Source organism: Mesitornis unicolor, unplaced genomic scaffold (genome assembly GCF_000695765.1).
Source record: "Mesitornis unicolor isolate BGI_N332 unplaced genomic scaffold, ASM69576v1 scaffold46900, whole genome shotgun sequence".
In the NCBI taxonomy this organism is placed as follows: domain Eukaryota; kingdom Metazoa; phylum Chordata; class Aves; order Mesitornithiformes; family Mesitornithidae; genus Mesitornis; species Mesitornis unicolor.
The window spans coordinates 9120-33532 of NW_010159797.1; the positions used below are offsets into that span (position 1 = coordinate 9120).

At 40.4% G+C, this 24413-nt stretch overlaps 1 protein-coding gene across 1 annotated transcript; it reads left to right on the forward strand.

Annotated features, from left to right (window-relative positions):
* INO80D (INO80 complex subunit D) lies at positions 1–23987 on the forward strand. The gene is made up of 10 exons (XM_010187883.1): positions 1–96; positions 200–446; positions 6092–6840; positions 10035–10143; positions 15173–15397; positions 17437–17546; positions 19428–19561; positions 21008–21225; positions 21626–21783; positions 22753–23987. The coding sequence occupies exons 2-10, from the start codon at positions 229–231 to the stop codon at positions 23919–23921; spliced, it is 3090 nt and encodes a 1029-aa protein (XP_010186185.1). The 5' UTR covers positions 1–96; positions 200–228; the 3' UTR covers positions 23922–23987.
* The last annotated feature ends 426 nt before the right edge of the window (positions 23988–24413 follow it).

Consider the following 24413-nt stretch of genomic DNA (forward strand, 5'->3'; position numbering starts at 1 on the left):
ACAATCTGCTTCATCTTGATTCATCGTCATTCCAGGATAGTGGTATCCTTGGGGCTCTCTCTTAACATTGATATGGTACAGAAGATTTAAAATCAGGTATTGTTTTGGGTCCCTCTTTCCTGCCAAAATGAAAGACAATCTAGAACTGAATGTATTTTTTTTTCTTGTGTGATTTACCTTAATATTTTGATTCTTTCAGCTGATGTTCACAAGGAATAGAGTCACGTGATGTATGAAGGCAAACACATACACTTCTCTGAGGTTGACAATAAGCCCTTGTGCTCGTATAGCCCCAAACTGTGCAAGCAGAGGCGACTTAACGGCTACGCCTTCTGTATCAGACACGTTCTGGAGGACAAGACTGCCCCCTTCAAGCAATGTGAATATGTGGCCAAGTATAACAGCCAACGCTGCACCAACCCCATCCCCAAATCTGAGGACCGTAGGTGAGTTGTGGTTACCCATCTGGGAAGTGGGAAGTGGCTAGGACATAGGCATGAGTTTTCTTTTAAGATGCTGCCTGGTTTCAGGATGAGGGAGGAACTGGCTGGAGTGTATTGAATTCCAGGATGTTCCTTTGATGGTTTTGTTTTAAGACCAGTAAACTTTTATTTTATTTTATTTTATTTTCTGTGGGAGTCAAGTACTCAGAAAGGGGGCAGTAACTTACTCCCAAGGAAGTTTTCAGGAGAGTTCATTGCCTTTCTCAGATTCACCATAAACTCTGAATCAAGCCTGCTACACAATACCTGCTGCTCTAATGAATTTATTTTGTCACTCACAGTATCTGCTCTTAAAAAGGCCTGCTTGTTTGGCCAGCTGTGCCAAAAGCACACTTCCATCTACTTTTTCAGGACAAACAGTTGAAAATGCATACCTTTTGGGCTTAGGGAGAAGTGACACATAGGGATGAATCCAGAATTGCAATACAGTGTTTGTGATTTGATACTGATCTGTAGTGGTGTATTACTGGAACAAAATAAATATTACCTGCTAAAAGATGATCCAGTTGGGAAAGTGCTGTCCACTGCCTTTCTTCTTTGTTTCGTCCCTTCCTCTCCCCTTCCTTGACCAAATGAAGATGCCCAAGGTGCCCAGGTATTAAAAGCCTTGCAAGAGATAGTGCTTGAAGTTATTGGAGAGCTGGGAATTCAAACCAGATTTCCTGAATTGCAGCCCATACTGCAGTAACCACAAGGATATTCTTCCTTGATCGTTAAGACTTTCTGAACATCAGTCTCATTGCTTGGGTTGAAATGGCAGAATTTGTCTGATCTTGTCTGCCAGGAATATGTGACTTTAATTTTTCAGAGTCGTTGCTGCAGGTTTTGCCAGTAACACAGTATTTAATTAATGTGTGTGTTAACTATTTGAGGCTTGTTCTGCTAGGAACGATTTTTTAAACCTAAAATATAAACAAAATGTGCCAAAAAAGAATCAAACCACTCTTCACTGACCTTTCACATTATTAGCTGCCATTCACTAACCTTTTGCATTATTAGCAGTGTTCCCACTGTGCCCTACATATAACTTCCTTCTCAGCTCACAGCTCCCTCTCTTGTCTGAAACAACAGTTGGACTGTGCTCTAAATTAACTTGCACTTCACCTGCCATTTCAGTTGAGGAGACTGATGAAGTGAGAAAAAAACATGAATGTTTGTCAAAAGCTGTAGGGCAAATGCTCAAATGGCACAAGATTACAACTTTAAGCTGTAATTTGACAGTCGGTGACTGTTTCTTTGCTACTCTACAATTGAGGCTCTTTGGAAACAGGCTTACAGAAATGATCATGGAAATTGTTAGCGCAAATGGTATGCTGTAATTTCAGATGCAAGAGCTGACTGAGCCAGAGTTGCTGTTTACCAGGGGTCATACTTAAAAACAATAGTAATAATAGTACTTAATGGCTTTTTTTAGGTCTCGTGTTCCCATGGAATTTGAGATTTTTCTTTACACCTTGAATTGAGTTCACACTTTGTTCTTTTTGATTTTTCTCAAGTTAAAGTGAAGTGTGGTCATGACATCTGGTGTATGTTATATTAGAATAATTCAGTTGCATGTCAAGTGTCACATTACAGTACTTGACGAGGACAGCAGGTGTCTGAAGGAGAAAGTAAACTTTTAATTTCAAATGAGAGGATGCGGTAGTTTGAAAGAATATTTTAAAATACGGCTTCTAAGGGCAGAGTTTAATTTTAACAATAAAATTTAATGAATGCTAGTGATAAGACTTTGCGCTAAACTTTTTTTTTTGCTAGGCAAACCTGTATCTGTTTCTTAGGAGACTTTTTTCACACTCTGTTCGATATAAAGATGTTTGCTACGTCTGAGGTCTTCACTCGTAGTTTTTAATTTTCTGCGTAGGAAATTACTGTCAGATGGTCATTTTGTCACAGTTTTAGACATGTAACTGTGCATGATCAGAAGCAGGCTGTATGATGCTATGACAGCTATCTTCTTACATACTTGTAAAGATTATAAAAAATGTCTTATCAGGGTGCATGCATTATGTGCCAAAAGCTTCATAGTCTGTCCACAGATAATGAAAAAAAATTATCATTTGACCCCAGTCAAATGAAATCCTACTGGCCATGAAGATGTTTAATATGCTGCTATATTATTAGATTTCTTGTTAACCATTAACATTCTCCAAATTAAATCTATTAATAGTGCATGACTTCATTGCCTTATTTGAAGTCTGGTTTCTCTATTCACTATCTTGTTTTTAAAAGGATATGTGTGGGAGGATACAGACATGGGTTCTGTATCTGTATTTCCTCTGAACACATCTAATTCTATCTTATCCAAAGTTCAACTTAATATTTAAGTAGAGGGTTATTACAATTCAGTTGGGTTAAACACAATTTTATCTCTAATTCACCTCTTTCAAGAGAATCTTTAAATATTTTGTTAACATGCAGTTTATTTTGACCTTCCTTTAAATAAGTGGCAGAACTAGATACCAGTCTGGGATGTACTGGGAAGCAGAGTGCAGTTATATGTGAAAAACCTTGCTGTCTGGATTCTTGCCTTCCCAGTGATGGGGGAAGTTGTCTAGCTGAAGCCTTTTGTGTGCTTCATGTAACAATAGTTTTAATGGATATCAACCCACCGCTTTTACTGTATATGCTTGCTGCATTTGACCTCACCAGCACAGAATAAGAGCCTTTGGCACTGAGTAAGGAAGGGGAAAAAGCCTATTTTAGATAGTCAATGTGATACCGTCAGCTGAAAATAACTCACAGGCAGAAGTGCCAAATTGTGGCACTAAGACAGGCACATCAGAGTTGGCTCTTGTAGAGCCAGCTTGACCCTAACAGTTTTCATGCTCTGAGCCATGTGAAAGAGACTGTGCGACTTGAAGGTGCTATTCCAGTCTTCGCAGTAATCTGTCTTCCATGGAGCATGAACTGCTAATGCCTTCGCTGGCATTACGTCTGATCCAAAGAGTTTATTGCCTTAACGCAGCTGGTTATAGACTGGTTCCAGCGGAGTCAGTTAACATCTGCACCAGGCTGTGCAACACCGTGTAAAGTCAGAACCAGTCTGGGCCAGGGGCAAGCAAAAAGCCATCCTGGAACGTGAAAGACGGGCAAGTGGGTACGTGTGTCTGCCTGGCTCCGCATGGGACCAGCTAGAGTCTGGAAAGGCCAAGGCTGAGTTGATGCTAATAAATTTTGCCTAGGCAAAACTGCCTGTGTGTAGTCTTCTTTACCCAGGGAAGACTTAAGTGTGCTTCCCAGCTGCTTCTTCCTCTTTTTACTCCAGTGGGCAAGGTGTATCAGCCTCAGCTATGCTGGAAGACAGAGAATTGATAAGGTCCAAAGCACAGAGCCACGTCAATGTGTACTGGAGTCTGCAAGTGCATGTGATTTGTATTTTCATTATGTTGTAGCCTGGCATCTGTGGGTTTGTGTCTAGAGGTGATGCCTGCGTAAGATATTGTTGGCTTTCAGTGATGCAGTATGGTCAGTTGTAAGAGCCAAAGCCTTATTTTCTGCCATGTAAAAATTATGCTGTCAGAGTCAAATGAACAAGCAAACCCCTTAATAGCCTAAAACCCAGAGAACGTTAGCAAGCTAATTACCTTTTTCATAGGTTTATTCACATTTTCTTGCTTTCATTTTGGTTTTCACAATGAAAACACAACTAGGCGGTTTTACCTCCTTGCTCCTGCACAAGCACAAGGTGGCAATATTTAAGTTCTGAACAATATAAAGGAAGCATTCTCATTGAGCAAAACTCTCATTTTATTGGAATAAGAGGGGAGAAAATTCCGTTGTGTTTGTTTTGTCTGTTTATTGTTTTTTCTTCTGTCATACTGAAAATGCTGTTTTAACTGATCTCAGCAGCGTTGTTCAAACAGTATTTTAAAAGTGCTTAATTTTAATTATGGGAATAGTGCTGTTGACTTTAAGGGAAGCTTTACTGAGCCCTCATTATATAATTTTATTTTTAGAAGTGCATCTCTCACTATGATTTCACAGTGTTCTAGTGTCTTCTAATAAGGACTCCACACATTGCAGGCTTTCAGTTTGCCTCATTTAGATGTATGTACTACTTACAACTTAATGTAATAAAGGAATGATTTAGACAATAATAAGTAGCAGTACTTTTCAGCTTTTTCTGATTTGTGAATCCTTATGGGCATGGATCCCTCAAATAACTGCATGTATGGAAATAGTTAAGAAGGATACATGAATTTGCTTTTTCTTTTTTACCTTTTATGGACTTCTTAGAAGCAGTTCACACATTGATGCTTTAGTGGTGGAACTGCAAGTTGAAAGTCACTGAACTGAAGTGTAAACCTTTTGGGGGGTTTAGTTTGGGCTTTTCTGTTATTTTTTTCTTCACAGAGACCAGGAATAGTTTCATTTTAATGTATTTGTTCAACAAAACTTACTTTTCTCAGATTCATGCTGATCAGATTCTATACCTTTATGGTATATTTTCTCATCTTGTCCTTATTCATATCCATGAATACCTTCCTGGATATGTCCCTGGTTTGTTCATTAATACCTTGATGTAGACATCCTCATGTCTTTGTTTTCATCTCTAAGCTGTAGGTTATAGGTTGGATCCTGCAAGGGCAGAAGTCTGATTGCGGTGACATTCTATAGAGACAGGAGAGCCTGCCTGTGTGAAACAGGAAAAGGATCAGATCGTGGTTCTTACACTTCTATCACTGTTTTTTTAATCAGACAAAAATTAATTGTTTACTTCTTAGTTATCTGTGGCCATAAATTTTAACTTTTAATTTTCATTACAAACTTTCAAAGACTTTTTTCCCTTTTTTTAAATAACGTGGCTTTTAAAGCTTTTTTATATTAGAAGAGCTTAAAGTCCATCCTTGTGGATTAAATGTATTCCTGGTATTGTGTAAACATTTTCTAGCAGAAGAGAATTTCTTTTAAACTAGATTTTTGTTTTTGAAGAAAGCATGCAGCTGATCCTCTGGCTACAAAATTCATCATGTTAAACTACTAAAACAGAACTTAAACATTTATGCTACTTGTTCATTAAGTGCAAATAGTGACTCCTCTCAGCAGGTATCTTTAGTGAGATTGTCCATATGAGAAACTGTTCCCTACTACAGTGGAATTCATAGCAATAATGTGTGCATTGATGAAAATGTTAACTGCTTCCAGTAAAAGAACAGCTGAATGAAAGGAAGTAGTCTTCAGTGTACTACTTCTTGGGAGCTTTTGAAATGAACAGTTAATGGCTTGAGTTCTTACTGTTTTATGTATCACACAGTCCATTTGCTTTGTGTGCTTTGGTTTGTATTTACCCTGTTAGAGAGTAAATATTTTGAATGGTTGTGCGTGACTCTCCTACCAATAATGACTGAAGATTTTTGTATTTAAAGATTACAAATTGTTACTTGTGTAATTTTTTGTTTTCTGTTACAGGTTGGGGACATCACAGTTATCTGTTGTGTTAAAGAAGTTGTGTACGCTTCTTATAAAACCTCTTGTGTTTTGATCTAAATTTGCATGAAATGGGTGTGCATGGGTTTCCCTTTAGTGATGTCTGTTTTCTTCAGATTTTACTTAAAGAGTTAATAACTCACTGCTTTTACTTTTCAAAGGTACTGCAACAGCCACCTGCAGGTACTTGGCTTTATACCGAAAAAGGAGAGGAAGAAAAAGAATGATCCCATAGATGAGGTAAAGGTCAGGCATCAGATGGATGCTATGGCCTTCAGTTTGACAGTGCCCACCCTGGCCTTGAAGATGCCCAATGGACTGGATGGCATGTCCCTCTCCCCTCCAGGGGCTAGGCTTCCTCTCCACTACCTGGAGGCAGAATTAGAAGACCCCTTTGCTTTCAATGAGGAGGATGATGACTTAAAGAAAGGAGCAACAGTGAGGAAAAAGTTGCAGAGCAAGTTGGCTCAAAACCGGCAGCGCCAGAGAGAGACAGAGATTTTAAAAGTTCGCCAAGAGCACTTTAGTCCCCTTCCTGCACCTTTGCAGCAGCAGCCTCTGCAGCAGCAGCACTCCCATCTGCCACCTTCATCAGCTTCGTTAAAGCCGACAGGGCTACCGCAGGGTGTAGTCTGCAAGTCACCTCAACCTCCGAACACCAGCCTACCAATGCAGGGAGTGGCACCCACCACACACACTATAGCACAAGCCCGGCAGTTGTCTAACAAGAGACCTCTGCCTCTCCTGCCACCCGCTAGAGCTCCTGTCACGGACCCTCCAAGGACTGATCGGGTCCTCATGAAAGCCACAGCCTTCTCTCCACACTCATCCTGCATGAGCCGACTACAGAGACTGGTGAAACTGTGCACTCGAAAACAGCAGCTGGACACTGACCTGTTTCCACATTTAGGTGGGTAGATAATAGGTGCACTGCCTGCTTATTTTTTAACCTGAAACCAAAAGACAAAAAGGGAATGTCTTTCTAGCCCTGTCCTGCATTTGTATGTGGTTCTTACTACTTCTTACCCCGGACTAGGTAATACCGTGGTGCTTTCTTTAGCCCTGTTCTCTGCATAGGAATACCTTGAAATACAAGGGAATTCCTGGACCCATAGAATATGGTTTATGGCATTTTGGTTGTTTATTCTTATTAATATCCCATTAACCATTTGAGAAGTCAAACTAAAGTGCAGAAAGCATTGCTTGGACTATGCAGACATCGTAGAGAAGGTTTGCAACTTAAGTAGTAAAGATGGCCCAGCTGTACCTACATGAGTGGACAAGGTTAGTTTTAATGTTAAAATATGTGACAAGTGCATATTACAAAATGAGTGCAAATAGAAGTTTGGAGATTTGCCCCATCCTTCTATGCAGATCCAAATTTTCGGTTGACTTGACTGGGAAAATTGGAACATAAGAGAATTTTTATTGTCTTGGTCTATTCTGGGCTCTGTACAGTGTGTGGATGAACAAAAGCAAAAGATTACTGCAGGAAGGCAGCACCATTACCAAAGGTCATTGGAGGGGTGGAGTCTTGTCCACATGCCAGTGCAGGAATAGTCTCCTCCTTACTTACTATGTAGAAGCCCTAATAATCAATTGCTGCTAGTGAAAATATAAGTAAAAATAACCAACTTGGTGCCAGTGCAGTAGTGCTTTGTGAAGCTTTAAAAAGGCAGCTGACTTCGTGGCTTATTTGTCTGATTATGTATACAGACCTAGGTATACCTTATATGTCCTTGGTATCTCCATCACCCTCCAAAGTTGCTTTTCTTTTCTGCTTAGTTTTGATTGTACTTTTCTAACAAGTAAAATATTGACAGGGGAAAAAGGAACCAGGAGTCAGTGTGTGATATGAGAGCAAGAATGCCATTTATGATGTTTAAGGAAAAAAAAAGAAGACTTCAAGTAAATCTGGATGTTCTTCATGTAACATCTTATTTAATTGCAAACATCTGTAATTTTGCTATTTCAATTAACTTTCTTTTAATTTGCTGTTAAGATCTGCCCTTTGGCACTCATGGGGTGGCTTGACGGTTTGTTCAGAAGATAATTAGCATCCCATAGCATATCTCCACAGGACCTTGCTCTTCAGAAAACTGCTTTGATGGTCCTACACGTAGTGCAGGTCTGTTGAGGAACGGCAGCCCTAGAGGCACTTCTGAGTGTCACAGACCCCAGTATCTTAGGAAGTGACCTGCGTTTTGGAAGACTGTAGAAAAATCACTTTCTGTGTTTAATGTTTTACATTCTCAACTGGTGAAGAGAGTATGTTTTCCTAAAAAAGAGGCATAGTGAAAAAACGTTATACCTATAAATGCACATGTATGCAGATGCATAACTGTATGTGTGTGCAATTAGAACATTTTATATTTGCCAAAGTAACAGAATTCACGTAGTCATTATTATTAATAATAATCATTAATATATTTGTTATTTAGTCATAATGTGCCTTAATATTAAAGACTAGTTTCAGAGAATTTCAGGATTTCTGTTTTAGGATAGAGGTGCACTAGAGATGACTGCACAAATCTTCAAAAAGATGCAGCCAGTTTTATGTGTACCTACATCAGAGCCATGTAATTGGATGTTAATGTAACTGCAGCCTTCAGTATCAGAATAGCTGAATCTGGATTATTCCTTTGTTTCTGCAGTGCCCATTAGAAGCAAAACGCAACCTCTGATTTTATTTTTAAACTTTGGGTAAATATTTTGTTATATGGCATCAATTGTGGGCATCTTTATTTAATGGTTAAGTTATTTTTTTGTTCCTTTATAGAAGGGGCGAGAGTAAAAAAAACCAAACATTTGAATTGGAAGTATAATTCTGGCATTTTATCAATTGTCTGAAGATATTTTAATTTAGTTCAAATGCATAGCTTAAAAATAGGAATGAAGAATAGAATCTGCAGGATGCTGAAGTTCCTGAAAAATAGGGTTTCTGATTTTTCTGGTTTATGTTAGTGTTGCTTCTAGATGAAGAAGGCACTCCTGATGGTTGTATTCCAGGTGTGTGTGTCTTGTGACTGTGAAAGCAGGTCACCAAGTACTGATGCTTTTCCCAAATTCAAAGCATCTGACTTCAGAATTATTTCAGATACAGTTGTTTAGTTTATTTTTAGCAAAAATACAGTGCTCCTTAACTCTGTCCCAACTGCTGCTCTATTTTCAAGGAGCACACAAGAAAGCGAAAAAGTCATAATGCTGGCTTGTAAACGCAGCTACGGGATTTTATCCCACCTGCTCCAAGGAACTGGCAAGAATTCCACTGGATATGGGAATGAGAATAGGAAAAACTACAGAAGATGAAGCTCCAGATAAAATGTTCTACCTGAGAATTTACTGGACTCTGTTTCTGGCCATCCTGTTCAGTGATTGTGTTTAGCTTGACTAGTTGAAGCTGCTGGTGCAGATAAGTTGATCCTACTGCATAATCATTAAGCGAAAGCATGCTGCTTAGAAAAAGTGCTGCTTAGAAAAAGTGCAGGACTATTTGCATCTCTCTCTTTAGATCTCTTTTCATGCTAATGTATGCATTTGGCAGGCAATGACAGAGCCGGAGCAGAGGAACATCCTGGGTAGCTGTGTATCTATCTCTGTCCGTGCTGCTCTATCTTACGGTTTTCCTGTTCTCCCTGTGTGTTAGCACAGAGCAGGGGTCAGAACACAAACAGAAATGAAAGTGGCCTATTTAGATCATATAGTATTAAAAATTGCCAGGCAGTCAGTGCGTCGTGGCAGGGACTTCTCTCTTGCCTTTTCTCTGAAGATTGCATGTGCTTGGTATGAAAGCTTGTGATATTTTTCTGTGGGTAAGGAAGTTGGTGATTTTTTTTCCACTGCTTATGGATAAAGAAGCCAATAAAGATTTTAAAAGGAAAACTTAAATTTTACAAAAATCAGTGCATGCTATTTGCACACTGTAATGGAGCTGTTACTGTAACTTTTCCTGTGTAATTGAGAATCTTACATGATTTAATCAAACATAATTATGCTTGTGACTATACTACACATTTACCTTTTGTGCCATAGGTTGTGCTGAGGCTTATATGAGGTGGGTATGCTTTTCATCTGAAAACAAATTCATGTTTTCAATTCCCTTAGGGCTGGATTGGTCCGAAGACAGTGGAGAAGAGTTGGAGGATTCAGAGCAAACCTCCCCTTACCAGGTTGCGTGGTCTATCCGAGAAAGCCTTGGCTATGAGAGACATGAGTGAGTATGATTCTTTAGTATTCGTGCTGGTGCGGATGGAATAAATCATGTAAATGTGAGCTTCATTTCAATTGGAGTCAGTGGAACCTAAGTACTTCTTCGAGGGCTTTGCTGAAACAAAGGATTTTTTGAACTGACTTGTCTGTAAGAGCTATGAAACAGCTTGTCGCCTTCTGTCCCAGTTTCCACCAAACTTAGAGACCTTTGTGCAGTCTGTTATCAGAAGGATGCATCAGGAAAGAATTTAAGCTTATTTTTCTAAATTTGAGTTTAGTGGGATTTATTTATGAACTTGTGTGCCTTGCTGAGTAAAGGTATTTTCTGAATGTGAACCAAATGAAGGGAGTTGCTATTGGTTTCTTGTCTTTCCTACTATTTGTGAATAACTTTGTTAGTAGCTTGCTACATTTTACTCATTAATCCTTATGGTAATTGTGCAGGATGTGGTTTTAATGTGTTTTTATAAAGGGCATGGCATTTCTTTTCATAATTAATTGTTGAATAAACCTCTGTCAGATAGTTGGGAGCATTGAAAGGAAGTGATTTGATAGAAGGAGTAAGCAGGGCAGGTATTAGCTGCTGATGCAGAAAGGTTTACAGTGTTTACCATACACTGCTACGTCATGAATCTGAACTTACAGCAAGATGTGGTAATATATGTCTATTAAGGTAAATTCTAAGGTGCAAAGCTAAAGCAAGGAGTCCCAAGCATAGTATTGTAACAAAACTGACGCATGTTGATAACAAAAGGAAACTGGCGTCTCAATAAAGTTTGGTTGTAGCTTCTGTAATGTGACGTAATTTCACTATGCAACTGGACTTTTTGATACTACAACTCTCTCCCATTTGTTTATTTTTTGAATATCACATATAGAGTAGTGATGTTAATGATCTGTTATTTTACTGTTACATGGAAATTCTGAAACTTACCAGCAGTTGTTACCATCTCTAAAGATTGTCCACAAGGTGAACAGCAAAGCTGTATCTCTATCACGAGGACAGACACCAGGATACTAGATACTGAGAGCCTTCAGTGAATCAAAGCTTAGTAGCAGTGTGTAGACTTTCCTTTTTTAAAATAAATGGTGGTTCTGTTATGAGTGACCATTGTTTTTTAGGGCATCAGCGATCAGTGAGCTTTCACAAGCATTAGATTTAACTTAAAAGGCAGCTTTTAAATAAACTGTTTTGGGAAAAAATGAACAGACTTTCAGACTGTTAAATCACACAAAATTTTCAAAGCAGATGTATCTATTAAATAACTTCCCTTACACTCTTTTCTCTTTGATATTTGATCTGGTTCTTCCATAGATCCCCGTTTTTTATCAACTTACAAAGGTCATCTCTGTGTGTTTTGTCTTCTATTTGTTTTAATTCCTTTGAATTCTTCCTACTCTTTTCACATAGTGAGAGAAAATAACACCTTGACTTGACATTTTCTGTTCCATTCTAGTGTTTTATGCACTTCAATTAAACACTGTCTTAACTAAATTGTCATGAATAAATTTTTGTATGGTATTGGCTGCTTTTGTACTTCCATCAGCCTGCTCAGTGTTAGCTCTTCAGCAACTTTCCTAGTTTTGTTCATGGATAAACTTTGCTACGCTCATACGGTGTCAGCCTTCTAAAACTTTAATTCCTATTCTGCAAGCATTTTTATTACCTGAAGTATTTAATAAAAACCTAGAGGTTTGTATTACTTGAAAAGTTTCACTTTTGCACTTTTGAAATGTGGTCAGTCTGCTGCTGAAGGTGAATTACTGTGGACTATTTCTTGGGTGGTTTGTTTTGTCACAATGACTCTCTCTTGCTAATCTGGTGGTGCAGACTGGTGGCTCCTAACTGAGTAAGCCAATGAGTTGCTACGACTCTGAATTTTGAAAGCTAATTGTACCAGAAAAACCAAGGGAGATTGTTTCTCCATTGATTTCATTTAGATTCCGAAATCCCATACCTAAACCTATGGGAATTCGCTTACTGTTTTTCATAGTAAAATTAAAGCTATTTTTTCTTTTGAAAAATTGGGTTCCTGCGGTTGCAGGATTCTGGGATGCAGCGCTTCGAGGCAGGCACAAATGTCTGGGTTCAAATGGTGGCGCAGGAGTTGGCTGCAGGCGCAGTGCAGGGAAGGCTGCTGGGGTGGAGGAATTCCTCACGGGAGCAGCACTTTGGAGGAAAAGGGGGGGTTGTTCCCTGCCGCAGGTTAGGGAGGCTTCACCCAGATGATTGGATTACAGGGTGTTGCAGCTTAGAAGAACAAATGACTTTAAAACAAAGTAGTCTTTCACTTCCTATGCTGAAATATAGATAAAGTGAGCATTTCAAGTAGCAGGTTGGAAAAGGAAATGTGGGGATTGGAGTCCCTTCTCATGCCTGCTCACTCAAAAGAGTGAGCTGTATTGTCAAAGGTGGATTGAATAACTCCCAATAACTAGGAGAACTAAAAGGAAGAAGGAAAGGTTCTTCAAATGTCTCCTTACAGAGGCTTTTGAAGTACAGCTGCAGGTGTGTCTCAGAGCAGAGAGCATGTTCTCCTGGTTCCCTGGTGGTGCCTGCCTGCTCGCGCTGCCCTTTTGCTCTTCCTTTCTGCTGCTTTGTGCTGTCTTTGTTTGCTTCAGAAACACTCAGCAATAATTCCCCTGATTTTGATACATGGCAATCTTAAAGGGAAGGGTTGGGAAGAAGCATTTTGGATTATCAAATGGTTTGCATGCACTTTCAGCAACCTTTTAAAAAATGAAATGCCACACAGTAAGTTGAACTTCAGAAGTTACACATGCGGCTTAAGAGAATAAACTAAATAGAGGTTGGTAAACCTTTTTATGAAAGGACAACAATAAAAGTACCTTTCGGTTTCAGTACTTGCCTAGCAAAAACAAAAAAAAGGTGGTGTTATTGTGATGCTTTTAGGTTTCTTTGAACATATAAATGTGTTTTGTTTAATTTTGCTCGCCTGGAAACAGAATTCTGAATAGGCTTTTAGAAACTGTTTGCCTCAAAATAAGCTTCTGTCCACTGTAGGCATGGTTTCTTTCTACGTCTTGTATATATGTCTTCATCTGCTTTTTAAAAATGATCTCATAAACAGCAGTAAAAATACTTTACCATATGATGACTTTTTCCTGTATTTCAATGGGAGGGAAATACAAAGTCTCAAATGTAGAGACATTTGCATTAAAAAATAGCCCACCCAAAAGAAACGCTTCCCCCCCCGGAATATTCCTGTCTTTTGTTAATTTGTAATCATATTTAAAACTAAATCAGTGGGTCTGCAACTTTGCTTAAAAATCTTGGCCCAGAGCAGTAATGAAACAGACCTGTGTTTAACTCATTCCATCCATGTATTCCTGTTTTCTGTTAATACATGGGAAGAAGGAAAATCTGTATTAAATAGCACACAAGTTTTTCTAAACAGTAGACATCCTTTCCTAAGAGATCTTAAAAGTGTATTTTAATCTTCAATGTGAACATGTTTTAAACATTACAGATGTTAAATAGTTTTAACAGGTTGTATTTGCTGCTAACCATTTAATTGCAGAGGTTAATTACTTCTAATTCATGGTTCTTGAAAAGAATATGTAATCTGCTTTAAGAAACAAAATACATAGTATGGTTGACTTTACATAAGTAAACTTGATAGAAATGTGCATTTGTGTCAAGGCAGTGTTTGCTCCTGCGGAGTTTTCATGGGCAGCCTTAGCGGAGGTGGATGCAGTCTCTTAAATTTAGCTTGCCTTTGAATGGAGTAAGATTTTCCAGAAAAGAAAGTAGGTCTTAGTCTTATTGCCTTTTGGGGACAGCTATTCTGCCTGAATTTCTGGATCTTGCTTTATTTAGTAAATATTATGGCCTGTATTTCACATCTGTTCTATCGTCAGCTGCTTGTGGCATGCTTTGCTGTGTGCAGGTTTGGATGTCAGCTCATTCAGTCTCGCTGGACAAGCTTTGCAGTCTGAACCTTGGGAGCTTTTGATTTGGTTCATTTATTTGGACTTGTTTTCTCCCCCCGCTGTTCCTTTGTTTTTATAGATAGGAAAGTTAGCAAAAAGCTTCTCTGTTCTATAAGGAAAAACTTCAAGAAGAAACTGAACAAAGTCTGCTTTGCTGAGATTCAGTGCTTGCTCTTTGTTGCTCCATGAACAAAAAAATAATTCTGCAAACTAGTGCTTGTTGTGGAGGACTTTTGGGTAGCTTCATGGCCCTTGTTGTTTTAACAAGTCCCAGTGATGATTTTACTGTGTGTCACGATTTTTACTTCATTTAACTGAATGTGTTGACATGGTTTGATGGTCTTGTTGATAAGTGCCTGGACATTCAGAAAGCCGAAATAAATGGGAAAAAGCTTTCTTAAGCAAACAAAGACTTGGATCAGTCTTTCATCTGGTCATTGTGTAGGCCTGGTTTGATTTTTCCCTTGGTACCTTTGGAGTTAAATTTCTTCTCCATGGCTGTACCGTAACTCAACTTTAACTCTGCAGTGAGGCAAAGGCAGTTTCAACTGCTAGCCGTGTGTGTATTTTGGTTTAGGAAGGAAAACTCCACCTGGCAGAATAAGAGGAATTGGAAAAGGTCAGCGGTTTTGGTACTTGTTAGAATTTGACCATCTTCTCCAGCATGACCTTTCTTCAATAAATTTCCACTACGTAGTTCCCCGCCCTTGTCCTCTCCATTAATTGCACTTTGATTTAAGAGTTTGTCTCATTTGCTGAGACATTTACAGTAAATAAAGGTTAACAGTATAGATTTTTTTTTTAACAGCAGGCTCCAGACATTTAAATGTGTCAGACTTGATGATGAATTGATGTAATCTCTAATAATGACATACTAAGAAGAGTAACTACCTTTAGAGTTCAAAAGGAATCCTGCTTTTACCATTTCTCAAGCATCCCTGCCTTATTTTAGCCTTTGGATGTTTGTGGTGCTAGAAGATTGATGCCAAACTGAAAACTATGAAAATGACAGGTTAGCTTCCTTGGGAAAATAATAAAAAATACTTAAAGACCATTTGTTTTTATTTTCCGTCCTTCAGGTCCGACGATGACAGTGCGGATGACAGGAGTTCCAGGGTGACCAGACTTTGCACTTACTTTCAGCAGAAATACAAGCACCTCTGCCGCCTGGAGCGGGCAGAATCCCGTCAGAAGAAATGCCGGCATACGCTCCGGAAAGCCTTGCTGCAGGCGGCCAGCAGAGAGCCGGAGCGTGCTGGACAACTGATACAGGAACTCCGAAGAGCTACGTGTGCTCGTACCAGGTTAGACCTTACCCTGTGACCGCAGTATCCCGGGGCCTGGACAGGGTGGAGATGGGGGGGGTGTCCAGCAGCTGAAATGCTGAACTCTGAAACTGGTAGGCATCCACAAGGCAAAAAAACCATGACATGACACATAAATGCCTGTCAGTGGAGTAAAATAAACACGGCATATAGTGTTTTCCATGAAGACAGGCATTCTCCAGCTTTGTGTTTTAAAATGTAGATTGTTTGTTCAGCAGTATCTGCGCCTGATGTCTTAAATATCACAAAATAAGTCAGTGGTCTGCTAAAATGTGTTGTAATTAATTAATCTATGTATTTTTGCTGCCTTCAAATATCTGGTGTTTCACTACGCCTGCAGTTCACTGCTTCAATTCAGATTTCATTTTTCAGACAGCTTTTGCTGAAAAGTCTGTACCTCCTCTTAATTCTTTTCCCAGCAAATCAAACTTAAGCTTATGCTTTTTGTGAGATTTAACTCAATCTAACATTAAATGAAACTTGGCAAAAAAATAAATATCTTCTAATAACTGTGAAGGTTAGCTTCTGTGGGAATTCTTTCTAGATAATGTCAATATCCCTCCAGCTCTTGGCATACTGAGAGTTAGTTCATTTGTATTTGTGCAGAAGCAGAGTAAGTCTGAACCCTGGCGTTACGTCAGGTGTACCAGCAGCATCCTTTTGCTGTTGTAGTTTTGCTTCATAGGATGTGTGACTGTGGGGAGCAGGGGGACTAAGAGGAGAGGTAGGCTGGAGCAAGGTACTGAGAGTATATTCTGGTTCTGGGTAGCTTTTGTTGCTAGACTATGGGCTGTGGTTCATGACTTTTGAAGGATTTATTGTTGGCAAGGTGGAGTGATGCTGAAGAGCTGCTTGGAGGTGTGATGTAGAGGTACACTACTAGTTTACAACGTTGTGTAAATGTCTCCAAACTTATACTACAGCAAAACCTTGCCAGAACTGCAAGCTCTTGCTGTTTTTTGGTTTTTGGATTGTTTGGTCCTTTTTTTCATTATTTTTGCCTTTTACTACAAAAAAAAAAAAGATTGTTGTTTTGGGTAGACTGGCAAGGCCAGGTATTCCTGTCATCACTGCTCTGGTTCATTTAAGTAACCACAGAGTCTTTTCAGTTACGACATTTTTCACAGGAGTAATATTGCTAACTAAAACTTTGCTCAGTCAAAGTGCAGTTGATGACAGAAAGGTCTGAAGGAAACAGTCAGGCTACAGACAGCTTTTTGTCAACCTAGAAAACAACGTGTACAGAAGTGAAATTCAGCCCTGGAATCGCCAGCTTTACCTACATGAAGGTGACAAATGCCTGGAGAGCAGGCTAACACCAAGCGAGCTGTGTAATGCTTGCAGTACACATCCACACTGCTGTCCGGTCGCCTGCTTGCAGCTCAGGCTCAAAGCATTGAGGGTGTGCTGAGGAAGCACTCAGCTCTGGGCACCTGCTGGTGGATTGGGCTGTAGCACGTTGATGAAGGAGAGCTTTTACCCATGTTGAGCACGCTCAGACTCTGCCACTCCAGAGCTCAGTCTAAGTTTGCCTGAGCACATGCTTGCATGTAAGCTCTGGGGATGCTCGGCATGTTTTGATTTATGAACAGGCTTGGAAGTGCACTTGACTGACCACGTAGGCATACTCAATACATTGTATTCTAAAGATTGACCTCATTTTAAGGGTCACCTGTGTTGACACTCACCTACTGCTGTCCTTGGCTCTGTTGCAGGGTGTTGAGATATCTACATGGTAGTAGCACAACAAAGCACCTCTCATTACAATTAAGGCCCTGTGAAATAAACAATAATCCTGTTACTTCAGTCACACCTTCACCTGTCATTGACATCTATTCTGTATCCCTGTGTAGAGTTTGGTAGTAGTGTGCACCCATTTGGATCATAACACACACATACACGTGTGTTAAAATTTTTCATCCTACTATGCCATATTCAGTGCTAGAGTTGTGCTAAGTAACCACCTGAGACTGGTTTGTTTTTTTTAATCTCTAAACTCTTTATGCTTTTTTTTCCAGCACAAGCCAAGCGAGGCAGAGAGATGCAGAACCAACAACCTGCAGTGGAACTTCGAAGGGAGAGCAGTGCACTAACAAGGCCCTTCCATTCACCAGACATTGTTTTCAGCGTATCCTTTTAACTCTGGGAGTTGCATTCAGGCGTGGAAGCTGTTCTGTTTTAGCATTTTTTGTTTTTCTGTTGTTTTTTCACATTGACAAATATGTTTTCACAAAGAAATACCTATTCGTTAGTGTATTGTCAACTACTTTGCTTTTAATTCGTCTGTGTGATTTGTGTCTGTAGACAGTGAAGATAAGTAGTCTGCCACCAGTGTCTGTCATAGTCACATCATCTTACTTTGTAAGCTGTATTTAACAGATGCAAGAAGCCTTTACAAAAATGTTCATCTTTCACAAACAGCGTGGTTTTCAGCCTCACAGCATTCATACAGTTCTTGGTAGGTTCCGATAGACAGCTACCTATGAAGGGTTTATGAGAACAAGTTCTTACACATAGTGTAAAAAGATGGCTTACACTGACTAGAAAGATGGAAATCGGATATTTCGCATTGTTTAAAGAAGCAGAATAGAAGGAGCCACAGAATCCCAATTCTAGATAAGGAAGCATTTCCACTGCTGTGGATTTCAAGCAAGCCCAGAAAGGATGTTAAGAATAGTTGCATAAAGATCACAGAAAGGAAGGGAGCACATTACACGTGACATCTGATTCTGAAGAGTATAGATGGGCAGAATTCTGACCTGGAATACTCAAGAATTCTGCAGACTTTGTATTTTTTTGTTGTTATTTTTAGCTGAAGAATTGTTGGCGCTTTTGTTGGAGTGACTCCATTTGTTGGAGATTTTCATTATGGTATTTGAAGTGGCTGGAGTTTGTCTATTCCAGTTGCTGTTGGACTGCAGCAACTTTCCAATCTTTCTGGTTTGCAGATGTCTTGTTTTCTTGGTTGATTTTTGCACGTCCCTTGAAAGTAGTCTGCAGAACAGTTCAAAACCTCTCTATGAGAGAGCACCATGGTGCGCATCTGTGTCTGGGATTTGATTCCCAACATGATTCTCATTTCTTTTTTTTTTAAAAGTTTAAGTGGTCTTGCTTGTTCATGTGCATAGGGCAGAGAAGTCAAGGCTACTGCTTTTGCATTTGTGCCCATTTTTTCCATCTGCACTTTCTTCTCTATGGAGACAGTCTCTCCTAATATGAGCAGGATCTTGGTTCTGACCCATCTGTCAAAGCCTGCCATCTGTTCTGTTCTGCAGGTTTTTTACTTCTTTTGTCCTTTCGTTTGTGTTTTAACATTTTCCAAACATACGTAGTGATGTTGAGGTCTGAGAACTGTTCAAGATGGAAGGAGTGTTTCTAATGTTGTTTGAAAAAACACAGTGAAATATCTGTTTGATTTGCTCTTAAGTCTGGAAACATTTTCACTCCTGCAGGGGATTTTTCTGAAGGAAATCTCAGCAAGCTTACGTTTGGATTTACTTGACCTTTCTGTCTGATTGCACATCTTTTTTTCAGAGGAACAGGAAGGATCTTGAAATTTCTTTGTCTGTGCTCTAAAGATAAATGCCAAGAATGCACCTTAAAAGATTGAATTAAGAAATACTCTTTCTTTAATGTTTCAGTATGGATTGTCATTAGTCTGTAAGGAAATAGTCCTGTTGACTACTCTGTTCCAACTGCTACTATTGATCTATTGATTAGGACTCCAGGAAAAGGCTTCTTTTTGCTAAGAACTCATTAGTGAAATGGCTGCTTCCATAAAACTATCTCAATATATAATAAAATCATTAGAGATTCTGCATGAGTGCAGTTTTTCACTTTAAAAGTTGGGCTTGAGCCTTACCTAGCTTTGAACTTGAATTATGAAGTTAAGTTACTCATTAAAAATAGCACCGATGGGCAGATAGAGTTGAAGGCTCTGATCTTCACCAGATTGATAAATCAAATCCATTGTTGCCTCATGTGTTATTCCTGATGCTGAAATGCACAGATATCTTATTGAACCGTTCTCAGCAGCTCTTCTCAAGTTGCACAGCCAAGTTTGCGGATGGTCAACAATGCTCTGTGCCAGTTTTTGACATTACACATCAGACACCTCTGTGTGAAGAACATGCCAAAAAAATGGTAAGTACAAAGCCAAAACTGTAGTCATTTGTGTATTGGGGTGATCAGGAGTTTTAGCCCAATCTTTCTCTGATCTCTTGCTTGACACTAGCAAGCTTACAACCTTAAGAGCTCATTTTCTTTTTCTTAAGAGGGTAAAACACACCAAACATTCCCCATTAGTATAAAGTATGTTGTGAAAATCTTTTACGTACTTCTGAGGATATAATAAAGTGTATGTAATAATTTCCTTCACTGGAAGAAATTTGATTCCTCTCTTGAATCAAGAAATAGAAAATAATTGTCAGAGATTCTGTGGTCATTTCATTTGGACACACTTCTGGTCCTTGGATGTGCGTACAGTACGATTGTGGTATGGTGAGAACACTGCATCTCAGTCTCGGTACACAGAGCCCAAAATATTTTCTAGAGGAACTGTAAATAGCAATTACAAGTACACAAATGATGGTTTTGCTACATCATTTACCTTTTGGTGACTGTTAGACTTTATCGTTAGCCTCCTTCAGGGATCTGTGGGTCCCAGAGGAAAAGCAGTAGCCTACTATAAGTTGAGAGAATGCAGAAGCTAAGATTATGTCCTCTGCACTCCTTTTATGTCTTGCATCCTCCAGAACGAAACTGCGAGGATAATTCAAACCCGCCTCTGTCTTTCCTCTCCTTCAAGGCATTATGCATAAACTGTCATTTTTGGGTTTTATTTTTTTGTTCTGTTGTTGGGTTGCTATGGGTTTTTTGATATTGTTTTTGTCCAGCCTCTCCAATGCTTGTGAATTCTGGAGTTTTCTGGATTAAAATGTGAGGGTCTGCACTGCACAGATTTGTATGGGATTTTCTCCCTCTCCCAGGCAATCTTCAGTGTGCCTCTTAAGGTTTACCTCTGTAGCATTTACAGTCCTTTGCCATTCCTGGTATGATGGCAACTGAAAACTGATGATGGTTTGACACATTTTTTTAATTGGTCTATGACTGCTGTTCAGAAGCAATGAGGCCTTAGTTGTTTACCCACATCCTTACCCTAGTCCTACAGTATTAATTCCATTTCCTCAGTGCTGTCCCTCTTTTGTGGCAGTGAGCAGTTGAGAATGCTGGCTTCAGCAGCTGCACACTATCCCCGTTATCACCACCTCACAACAGTGTTCGGTCTTCAGTACTTACAGGAATGCTGCCAAAGGATAGTTTTGCACTGATCTAGTTAGGGTTTGCTATGATGATTTTTAAAGTGACATTGCATGTTCTCCTCTTTAGTGTACCTCATAATTTGCTCTATTTTTGCCATTGGGATCAGTGAGGAAGGAAACAGCCTAATTTTCATAACCTGCATGGGTGTAAGTTAGTAGTACTTCTTGTGTTACATGTGAATGTCTGTGGAATGCCTGGGAGGAAAAAAGCAAGGAAAGTAATACTTGTTCTTAATATGCTCCCATTGCTATTGTTTTATTCCCAAAGGACAATTTCTTGAGAGGTGACAGCTCCCGTAAAGTTCAGCACCAGCAGCAGAGGAAACCCAGGAAAAAAACGAAGCCACCTGCACTTACCAAAAAACACAAGAAGAAGAGAAGACGAGGCCCACGCCGGCCCCAGAAACCCATTCCTCCTGCAGTGCCGCAAGGGAACCTCACCATGCCTGCCAGTGTCTCACTGCCAGTAGAGATGCCCCACATACGGTCAGTGGTAGTCCTGCCCCCATTTGCCCACAGCTACCTTGACCATTGTCAATGAGCACTGTAGGGAGATGCAGTGTTGCTGTGCTGATCAGCATCTGGAGCAGGGCTAGAAATTGCATCTCCATGTGACTGCTGGAAAAAAACAACTTAGAGTGTGTAATTTCAGTTTTGAGCAATTATTGGTTTTGATGAATAAAATGTCTTGCTTCTGATGCCCCATCTTACGTATTTAACCAATAGACTAAATGTAAGCTTCTTAAAGAAACTCTGAAAACATTTTCTCCTAGATGATGGGGGGAAAGGTGTGGGGAAACACCCATTATAGACAGATATGCATTCATAGTTGCTGTTTGGAGGTATCAGAGTTGAATTCCATGGACTAACAGTACTTTCTGTCCAGGAGCCCCTCCACACCAGAGCTGAGTGCCGATGAGCTGCCTGATGATATCGCCAATGAAATCACAGACATTCCACATGACTTGGAATTGAATCAGGAGGACTTCTCTGATGTCCTGCCACGGCTGCCCGATGACTTGCAAGATTTTGATTTCTTTGAAGGTACCATTCTTTAAAATTTTATTTTATTTTATGCTAACATGAGCACAGTCAGTGAACTGAAGGAGTGTTTCTAAAATGCATTTTGAGGGGTTGCTTGCTTCCTAGACAAGGAAGTGTTCATTTTCTCAATTGTTGGTGAGCTCTGAAGTAAAGCAGACTTTAGGAAGACCGGTGCGTGTAGTTCTGTACTTGCTTTTATAATTACTGCTCTGAAAATCCTAATTGGTTTAGTATTTTAATAATTCATTTTAGATTTTTACTGCCTGTCAGTGTTGCAGTCTAATCAAGAGTATTCTCAGTAATGGCATCTTTCTGCCATCGAGTGGGGCTGGAATCACAGTCAATGTTGGCCTTTGATAAGAGGAGAAGAGAGTGAGAATAAAATCTTTAAATACATTTTTGAAAACTAGCTTTTGATCAGAACAGTGCCTGAATTTCTGGATTCTAATGTTCAGTACCTATCACAGATAACAAAGAAATTGGAACAACCCGGAGTTGGGGTATGTGATTTCTTTGGTCATTTTCTGATATGACATGACATCAGACTGTGTTTGAGTTGAAATTAATCTAAATTATACTGACTCTGTAAATTTCAGGCCCAGGCTGTAATGTGGTAAATAGAAGGGAGTTTGTGGACTATTTGTGTTATTGCAGCATTGAAGAAAATCTTACTGAAGCATTTTTACTTTAAGTCTAGTGAGTTTGGGAGGCATATTGTATTGCACGTGGAAGAGGAGGGTGGAGAGAGGGAATTCCATTGAAGAGGGAGGTGTAATTTCTCGTTTTTCTTACCTTGCTTACCTAGTGAACACTGGTGAAGTGAATTTTCTGTGTACTGCAAGCCATTCTGGAAGGTTATCATACACCACAGCTCTGTAGTGAACTGTCTGTATATCTGCATCCTTAGAGTGCCAGTGACAGGCTTACCCAAGAGGAGTGTGCTAACTTCTGGTGTCCCTGTTTCTGCAGGTAAAAATGGAGATCTCCTTCCAACCACAGAAGAGGCTGAAGAACTGGAACGGGCCCTACAGGCTGTGACTTCTCTTGAGTGCCTGAGTACCATCGGAGTACTTACACAGACAGATGGTGTGCCAGTTCAGGAGCTGTCAGATAGAGGGATAGGGGTGTTCTCTACAGGTGCTGGAGCTCCAGGAATGCAGTCCTTGAGTCGAGAGGTTAACACGGATCTGGGGGAGCTGTTGAATGGGCGTATAGTACATGATAATTTCTCCGGTCTGGAGCTGGATGAGAACTTGCTCCGTTCTGCTACCTTGTCCAACCCACCTACGCCCCTGGCAGGGCAGATCCAGGGGCAGTTCTCAGCCCCAGCCAACGTCGGCCTTACTTCTGCCACTCTGATAAGCCAGAGTGGCCTTGGGGAGAGAGCCTTCCCAGGACAGTTTCATGGACTTCATGATGGCAGCCATGCCTCCCAGAGGCCCCACCCTGCCCAGCTGCTGAGCAAGGCAGATGACTTGATCACCTCACGACAGCAATACAGCAGTGACCATTCACACTCCTCACCCCATGGAAGCCATTATGATAGTGAGCATGTGCCGTCTCCCTACAGTGACCATATCACGTCCCCTCACACCACATCCTTTTCTGGCGATAACTTGGCAGCTACCTTCTCAGCAGAGATGCCCATGATGGCACAGCACTTGCTCCCAACTCAGCTGGATGTGCCACTTAGCGGGGTGGTCAACCCCAGAACTCACTGGGGAAATCTTCCTGTCAATCTTGGGGACCCTTCTCCGTTTAGCAACCTTCTTGGTGCAGATGGACACCTCCTGTCCACCTCCCTGTCCACACCACCTACCACCTCGCACTCAGAGACCACACAGCCTGCCTTCGCCACTGTGACCCCCAACAGCTCCAGTGTGCTTCCGGGGTTACCGCAGACCAGTTTTAGTGGCATGGGTCCTGCCTCTGCTGAACTCATGGCCTCCACCTCCCCTAAACAACAGCTCCCTCAGTTCAGTGCAGCCTTCGGGCACCAGCTGAGCTCCCACAGTGGCATCCCCAAGGACCTGCAGCCCAGCCACAGCTCCATAGCTCCTCCCACGGGCTTCGCAGTGACCGGTGCCACCGCTACCAGTACCAATAACGCATCCGCGCCCTTCACCACCTCCAACTGAGCTTGTCTGCCTGGCTCTGTGCAGGTAGATGGGGGACCTGTGTTTTCTATCTTTCCGTTTTCCTTTATTTTTTCTGTCCTTCCTTCCCTGTTTTTTTAAGAGGGGGTTGAGAAGAAAACCCCTCCTTCAGTACTGACCAGGGTTAGCCCTCTGTGAACCTTGCTGTAGCGTTCACATGTGCTTGTTATGCACCGGTGCTCATTTATTGCAGGCAGGTTCAGCGTTCCCCAGTAATTCCTTAAGGATACAGCACAGTTACTGGTTGTAATTGATCTTAGCAGTAAGACCTAGAAATGGGAAGATACCTCAGATTACTGATTCATGTTACTGTTTCCTAGGGTTTGGATCAGTGCTTGCCATCCCGTTAGTATCTGGTAGAAAGTTTTCCAGTGGGCAGAAGTCTCTTGTTTTTGTTTTTTTTTTTTTTTAATTTACTTTTTTCCAAAGGTAGCATCTGGCATGAGAAATTTGGCTACATGCATTGATCAGAGA